Source organism: Chelonoidis abingdonii, chromosome 2 (assembly GCF_003597395.2).
Source record: "Chelonoidis abingdonii isolate Lonesome George chromosome 2, CheloAbing_2.0, whole genome shotgun sequence".
NCBI lineage: Eukaryota > Metazoa > Chordata > Testudines > Testudinidae > Chelonoidis > Chelonoidis abingdonii.
Genome location: NC_133770.1, coordinates 191,449,902 through 191,458,449, shown reverse-complemented (window position 1 = coordinate 191,458,449; position 8,548 = coordinate 191,449,902). Strand labels below are relative to the sequence as shown.

Genomic DNA, 8,548 nt, shown 5'->3' with positions numbered 1-8,548 from the left:
CAGAGTGGTCACAGTGGTGCACTGTGGGATACCACCTGGAGGCCAATACCGTCGATTTGCGGTCACACTAAGCCTAATCCGATATGGTAATACCGATTTCAGCACTACTCCGCTCATCAGGAAGGAGTACAGAAACCGGTTTTAAGAGCCCTTTATATTGATATAAAGGGTCTTGTTGTGTGGATAAGCGCAGCGTTAAATCGATTTAACACTGCTAAAATCGGTATAAACGCATAGTGTAGACCAGGCCTGAGAGAGTTTTCCTGACATGGGGAAAGGCGTTAACTGTGGAGAGGCACTGGGACAGTATACTGCTAAAAATAGCAGTGTAGTTGGGGACGGAATGCTTTGGCAAGCAGAGAGCCATGTACCTACCCAAAGGCTTCAGGTATATCTTTACTTTATTGGCCTAAGGAGTCCCTCACCATCTCCACTGCTATTTATACCTGTGCTGCAGGCAGTGTAGGTGTACCCATAGTTGTGCTCGGTTGCAGAGCAGTGTAGAAGGCACAAATATTAAGAAACGCAATAAAGATCACAATCTCTGATTTTACAGATCTTATTATGATATAGTAACAAACAAGGAAATATCTCAACATTACCGTTCTTAAAGTTGGATAAATACTGGGTTATTATATAGGGGTCCACAAAGGCTTTGAAATGGGTTATTTTCATATTATTTGTTAATGAAGCACATTAATCTGAAGATTATTTATTTTTGCAGGCATGGAGAAATGCTTGCTGTTGCCAAGGTAACTTATTTTTTTTCTTGTTAGCAACTAGGTACATATTAACGTTAAGATACACTGAACCATTCCACTAATTATACTGTGTTTTGTTTCTAGCTTTTCCCATCATATGCTATCAAATCTCCATTTTTGGTGGAGAGGTTCCAGGAGTATTTCCTTGGAGGACTGGATGACATGGCATTTTGGTCAAATAATATTTTTCAGCTAGCAAGCCACATGTTAGAAAATGGGACCAGGTGAGATGTTGTTTTATGTGTTAGGATACACCTCTTATGATACTACAGTAAAGTCAGATAAATTACCTTTGCTGTATTCAGGTTACGAAGTCTGTTTAACTGTTCTCAAGGAAGCAGGCCTAGTCCCAGAATTGGAGCCTGAAACTGAAGACTTTGCTTACTTAGTCAGAATTCTGTGAGACTAAGGGCCCAATCCAACTCCCAGTGAAGTGAGAAGATTCTCACTGAGTTCAGAGAGTTAGAATAAACCTTAATTGTCTAAGAGTTGCAAGTTCAGGCTCATATTTGGCTGGTATTATTTTCACAGAAAACTTTATCACTATAATATCACTTACACAAATATTTCACCTTTGCCCTGATAGGTTTACAATCCTTGCTGTGGAGAGCAGACCTCAGACAATTGTACTGTTTGTCTATATGAATAATATTGCTGCATGTATATTGGAAAATGGTGTTGGAAACATCAAATCATATAATCTGTTGTGTTGCATGCTTGAAAAGTGTCATTTTAATTAAAAACACTTTACCTACCCAGAACCACTTACCTTTACTAGGATTAGAAGGTTATTAGTGCCAAAGTAAGTTGTTACATAATCACACATGTGATTCTTATGGATTCTAAATAATTCATCAACAACTTAAAAAAATACAAAAGGAATTTCTCAGGAATATAACAATGCCCTAATTTTGAATAAACAAGGGCTATTGAGGGAGACGACCTCACTTCCCAGAGGAGGAATCTGTATGGATGAAAGTTCTATTTAATTTAACTTCTATTAGAATAAATAAAAAACTGTGTGTTTTCAATATTTCTTCAGTGGCTGCTTCATACCTGAGAACCCTCTGTTTATAGAGTGCAATGGGGAGCACAAGAACAGCGACATGTAAGTGTAATCCTGAAAGCTGCGAAGATATACTCTGAAAGAAGAAATGTCCATTTGTGTGGAAATCCAATTACATGGGTAACCTATCGAGGTCCCTCACTTCTCCTTTTTGGAAAAACTCCACTCTGGGGAGAAATTTCTTCATGTATGAAGAGAGATACTTGTTTGATCTTTCCTTTGAGTGAAACTTAGGCCCTCCCCAATCCAAATAATCTTGTTGCCAGTGGATAGGGTATGGAGTAAGCACTCTGCCCCTCGGGACTGTTGTTCCAGCACCTGGATTGGAGTAGGAGTGCAACATCTGCACACCCATGCATGAGGTCTGGTGGCTCATTGCCCATACACCTGTCTTTCACACAGCTAACGTCAAAAAGTCCTACTCTGCTGGTCTATGTGAGTATGGAGTTCAGCTCTGTAGGACACAGGGTGTGTAGTCATCTGCACACCCATTCCACACAGGCGCGGCTCCAGGCCCCAGCACGCCAAGCGGCTCCGGTGGATGCCTGTGGGAGGTCCACTGGAGCCCCGGGACCAGCGGACCCTCCGCAGGCACGTCTGCGGGAGGTCCACCGGAGCCATGGGACCGGCGACCGGCGGAGCGCTCCCTGCGGTGTGCCACCATGCTTGGGGCAGTGAATTGGCTAGAGCCGCCCCTGATTCCACAGCTAATTTCTTGCTTGTGTTGTGTATGGCTTCTACACTACTGGTGAATTCTCATTGAACTGAAACTGCAATGAGTCAGACCTAAGTACATCAGAGACACAGGAGTTAATCAAATTTTGATCATAAGAGTTCAGATCATTCCACTAAAATATACACTCTAAGGGGTATATTTTTATTCCAAGAATTCATAATTAAATCCTGGGAATTACATTCAGGATACATCTAAAATCCATGATCACATATTCAGTTTAGATAACAAAAAGTTTCAGAGTTTTCTCAGCCTGTATATCTGAAGTTTTCATATGTAATTCAGTTCAGTTTGCATCTCACTGGTACCAAGGCAATGTAGTGGTGTGGGACAGCACAGCATAGAGAAAGGGTCACAGAGAGATAACAAGTAGTGAGGAGAGAAAAAGATAATTGATAGAGATAGAGAAGAGAATCAGCAAAGAGAAGTAGCGAGAGAAAGAGAGAAAGCAAGATGGCAAAAGAGTAGGAGTTTCCTTTGAGGGCTGTGCTTCCCATTTGTGCATAAACCTCTTCACCCTCACTAGTAAACAAACAACTATTGCCCCATGCTCAAACTAGAAAAGACTGGGGATTTTTGCTTGGCAGGTAGATATGGTTATAAATCTTACATTTTGGGGAAGCCTGAAGGTCTGAAAGCTGCCCTACCTTTATCTTATCACTTCGTTATTTTGGATTTCAAGTGAGAAGACATTAGCTTTTTATTTTATATTTTTCCCTTGATTGCTTCCAGTCTTAGTCAAGGGAGACAATTAAATGTTCTGTAACCCTAACTTACTTTCCTTGCAACTCCATTGAGTTCAATAGAGTATAAATTGGAGCAGGATTTGGTCTAATATGTGTATGGCAATGGATTTACCAGTCTGAGGAAAGGCAAGTAGAGTATTTTAGAAATATAATCTAGTTATAACATTAACAAATCATTTATTTGCTTGCATTACTGCTCTAGAGATCATTAATAACTCATAAAAGAATTTGTATGCTTATGGCTTTAAAAGAAAAGAATTTCAATACCCAGGTTCAAGTGACTAGTGTACAATATCACAATTCAAATCCATCTGTAGACAACATAGTTTGAATGTTGTTCTTACACATTTATAGTGTATCAGTAAAATAATACTGGTGATGAGGGGAAAACACCTAATGATACTGATGTAATAGGTAATACTAGAGTCTCAGCTGCTGTTAACTGGCATAGTTCCACTAATTTCAATGAAGTTAAACTGATGTAACTCAGTAGTGAATCTGGTTTTAAGATCTTTTTATTATAAATTTGGGTAAATGGCCATCTGAATGGCATATGGCATGATCTTCAGCTTTCCTCATTATATAATCATGGCATAAANCTCTAAGGGGTATATTTTTATTCCAAGAATTCATAATTAAATCCTGGGAATTACATTCAGGATACATCTAAAATCCATGATCACATATTCAGTTTAGATAACAAAAAGTTTCAGAGTTTTCTCAGCCTGTATATCTGAAGTTTTCATATGTAATTCAGTTCAGTTTGCATCTCACTGGTACCAAGGCAATGTAGTGGTGTGGGACAGCACAGCATAGAGAAAGGGTCACAGAGAGATAACAAGTAGTGAGGAGAGAAAAAGATAATTGATAGAGATAGAGAAGAGAATCAGCAAAGAGAAGTAGCGAGAGAAAGAGAGAAAGCAAGATGGCAAAAGAGTAGGAGTTTCCTTTGAGGGCTGTGCTTCCCATTTGTGCATAAACCTCTTCACCCTCACTAGTAAACAAACAACTATTGCCCCATGCTCAAACTAGAAAAGACTGGGGATTTTTGCTTGGCAGGTAGATATGGTTATAAATCTTACATTTTGGGGAAGCCTGAAGGTCTGAAAGCTGCCCTACCTTTATCTTATCACTTCGTTATTTTGGATTTCAAGTGAGAAGACATTAGCTTTTTATTTTATATTTTTCCCTTGATTGCTTCCAGTCTTAGTCAAGGGAGACAATTAAATGTTCTGTAACCCTAACTTACTTTCCTTGCAACTCCATTGAGTTCAATAGAGTATAAATTGGAGCAGGATTTGGTCTAATATGTGTATGGCAATGGATTTACCAGTCTGAGGAAAGGCAAGTAGAGTATTTTAGAAATATAATCTAGTTATAACATTAACAAATCATTTATTTGCTTGCATTACTGCTCTAGAGATCATTAATAACTCATAAAAGAATTTGTATGCTTATGGCTTTAAAAGAAAAGAATTTCAATACCCAGGTTCAAGTGACTAGTGTACAATATCACAATTCAAATCCATCTGTAGACAACATAGTTTGAATGTTGTTCTTACACATTTATAGTGTATCAGTAAAATAATACTGGTGATGAGGGGAAAACACCTAATGATACTGATGTAATAGGTAATACTAGAGTCTCAGCTGCTGTTAACTGGCATAGTTCCACTAATTTCAATGAAGTTAAACTGATGTAACTCAGTAGTGAATCTGGTTTTAAGATCTTTTTATTATAAATTTGGGTAAATGGCCATCTGAATGGCATATGGCATGATCTTCAGCTTTCCTCATTATATAATCATGGCATAAAATCTTCAGTCCAGTCATTAAATTGCATTTAACGGGTTTATCTTGTTAACAGTCCCCTCAGCAACATTTCTAATTATTACTGCCTCTTTATCTCAACAGAATTAAACAGTCCAAAGAGGAACAGCACAAGAGCGTGATTTCTTCACTCACAAAAACAATTGAAAAGAATATAAATTATACAGAGAAAGGAGTTTATTTCAATATGCAGTCCTGGGCAACCGTAAGTATTTTTAGATCAATAGTGCAAGGGAAGATAGATGGGCCATGCAAAACTTGGATCTGCCATAAATTGTTTTAGTTCCTCAGTCTGGTACATTGCAGGATGGAAGAGAGTCTCCAGATGGGATGCTAGCATTTCATACATGTGTGAACTGCTGTTATATTGTTGTATATAATGATATTACAGTATGTCTTTAATATTCATGCTTCATAGCAGCTGCTGGTCACCCTCACAGGTCAAGAAGGAATCCTACTCTTAGTGCAGTAGTGCATTCTTGGCCAGTTGTGCTTTAGATTTGTTAGGGTTCTGCCTCTATCTGAAGCAGGACTAGGGACCTGATCCAAAGTCCACTGAGTCATATTCATGGGGGAATGTTGTGTCACTGCATGTGCATAGAATTCATGTCCCCTGCAGATTTCTTTGCTTTCTCACAGAAAAATGACTTCTGACTGGGAAGCAAAGGGAAGCTGCAAGAGCAGTCACATGCCCCTCTCCAGCAGCGCAGGCAGGTTGGTTCGGGCTCCTGGAGCAGCTAGTTGTAATATAAATCAGTGCCAGGGGGAGGCACTTTGCAGTCGTGCGTGTGAGAGAGAGAGTGAGAGACACACTTTATCCCTCTCACTCACTATTGCAGCATGCTCAATGTGGAGGGGCAGGGCTTCGGGGTGTTTCTGAGGAGGTAGGTGGGGGGTGGACTCTGTCCCCTCAGGCAGAGCAGAGTGTAGCAGCCTGCCTGCTTAGTGAATTGTTCCCATTGTCTTTGTCAGTTCCCCCAGGAATATAAAACAGGAATAAATGTCTTAAAGCACCTTTACTTTGCCACAGTGGTGTAAAGCACAGTATGGCCTTATAAATGCTTATGGTGCTTTAGTGATTAAAACTGGTCTAAATATTTGGACTGAAAACATTTCCTATCAAAAAGTGCTCCATGAACTGTTTGCTACTGACCTTTCTGGAGATGGTCAGTAGCCAATTTAAATTTTGAGTTTGATTTCCCAGCCCTCACTTGCTTTTCAGTTGCCTATAATGTAACCCCAAGCATATGGCTGCATATATTTGTTGACTAATAACTAGAAATAAAGGGTCAAACCTAGCTACATTACTATTAGGCAAGGGGTTTGGGGGATTTCCTCCAATTCTACCCACTCCTATTCTTCATCCATTATGTTTAGTTTAAATAAATTACCAAAATAATAGAAACCGGTGTGATTATGTTGTGTTATTTTAAAAATAAAATATGCAGAATTTTAAAATAGCGTGTGCAGAATTTTTAATTTTTTGGCACAGAATTCCCCCAGGAGTAACTGAGATCAATGTAAAGACTCCCACTGATCCTGCATGGGGTTTGGATCAGGTCCTTATTTGTTCAGAGTTCCTTTTGGTAAAGAAAATACACTATNAATTGTTCCCATTGTCTTTGTCAGTTCCCCCAGGAATATAAAACAGGAATAAATGTCTTAAAGCACCTTTACTTTGCCACAGTGGTGTAAAGCACAGTATGGCCTTATAAATGCTTATGGTGCTTTAGTGATTAAAACTGGTCTAAATATTTGGACTGAAAACATTTCCTATCAAAAAGTGCTCCATGAACTGTTTGCTACTGACCTTTCTGGAGATGGTCAGTAGCCAATTTAAATTTTGAGTTTGATTTCCCAGCCCTCACTTGCTTTTCAGTTGCCTATAATGTAACCCCAAGCATATGGCTGCATATATTTGTTGACTAATAACTAGAAATAAAGGGTCAAACCTAGCTACATTACTATTAGGCAAGGGGTTTGGGGGATTTCCTCCAATTCTACCCACTCCTATTCTTCATCCATTATGTTTAGTTTAAATAAATTACCAAAATAATAGAAACCGGTGTGATTATGTTGTGTTATTTTAAAAATAAAATATGCAGAATTTTAAAATAGCGTGTGCAGAATTTTTAATTTTTTGGCACAGAATTCCCCCAGGAGTAACTGAGATCAATGTAAAGACTCCCACTGATCCTGCATGGGGTTTGGATCAGGTCCTTATTTGTTCAGAGTTCCTTTTGGTAAAGAAAATACACTAAGGGTGTTTGTGTATGTTGTATTATTATTCCCATATTTCTTGAATTATTACTTTCTTTCAGAAATCCCTCCACTTTATTAATAGTGCTTTTGCACAGAATGTCAGGAAAGCATTTGCAGTCACGCATCAGCAATCCTCGAACCACGTCTCCAAGCCCACAGCCTCATACTTTCTGAAATCACCCTATGCCAGGCTTGGATGGTTGGTGCATATTTCTCTCTCCTTTCTCTCTCTCCTCGTTTGTGAATATTTTAAGCAGCAGTTAAAGTATTAAATCTTTATTCCTTGAAGAGATTTTAAAGATACAGTTATGGGCCATGTTAACCAGGATGTAAATGCTGTCAGCTGCAGAACAACTTACTTTAGCTTGGCATTCCTGTAAGGTATTGAGATATGGAGCCTTTTTGACTTTGGGGCACTGGTTTACTGCTGACCACATCCATACTGGTTGAAAGTCATGATCAAAGTTTGATCCAAAGCAAAACCCTGGTTCCAAATAACCCCAGTTCTTGGAAATGTTCAGATCTAGATCCAAACTTTGTGGTTAGCCCCTGTCTAATGAACTAGACCAAAACTAAATCTGATTATGTACAAACTGTGTGAAAGCTTGGATCCAGATTTGGGTCTGGATCTGAACAACATGACTTGGGGCCATCATTACCATCTGATGACCATTTAATAGCCTATGTGACATGAATAGGTTGTTCCAGTTGATATTAATTGATATTCCTGGTAGCATTTTTAGTAGAGAAATGAAGGACTGAATCAGCATGGAGAATGATACCTGCCCTCTCTCCTCTCCTCCATCCTGATTATGGCAGACATGCAATGGAGAAGAGAGATGGAGGAAGTTTGCACTGGTGCTAGTCTTGCTGTATCTGCTCTGGGACCAGAACTGGAGACTTTAGTCTCCAGGGCTGTTAATCTGGCACCCTTCACCAGTATTTAAAAATATTACTAAATAAATGCCAGTTTGTTTTTTCTCTGTCAACCTCTGTGAGTGTCATCAAGTAACTGAGGCCTGGTCTACACTACGCGTTTAAATCGATTTAAAGAGCGTTAAATCGATTTAACGCTGTACCCGTCCACACTACAACGCCCTTTATATCGATATAAAGGGCTCTTTAAATCGATTTCTGTACTCCACCCCGA

General features: G+C 39.2%; 1 protein-coding gene across 1 annotated transcript in view; it reads left to right on the top strand.

Moving 5' to 3' along the window:
* Nucleotides 1-8,548, top strand: part of GPLD1 (glycosylphosphatidylinositol specific phospholipase D1) — a 43,795-nt gene that overhangs the window by 20,448 nt on the left and 14,799 nt on the right. The window contains 5 exon segments of the mRNA XM_075062878.1: nucleotides 725-752; nucleotides 846-985; nucleotides 1,804-1,869; nucleotides 5,221-5,341; nucleotides 7,458-7,597. Coding sequence (XP_074918979.1) covers nucleotides 725-752; nucleotides 846-985; nucleotides 1,804-1,869; nucleotides 5,221-5,341; nucleotides 7,458-7,597 — 495 coding nt within the window.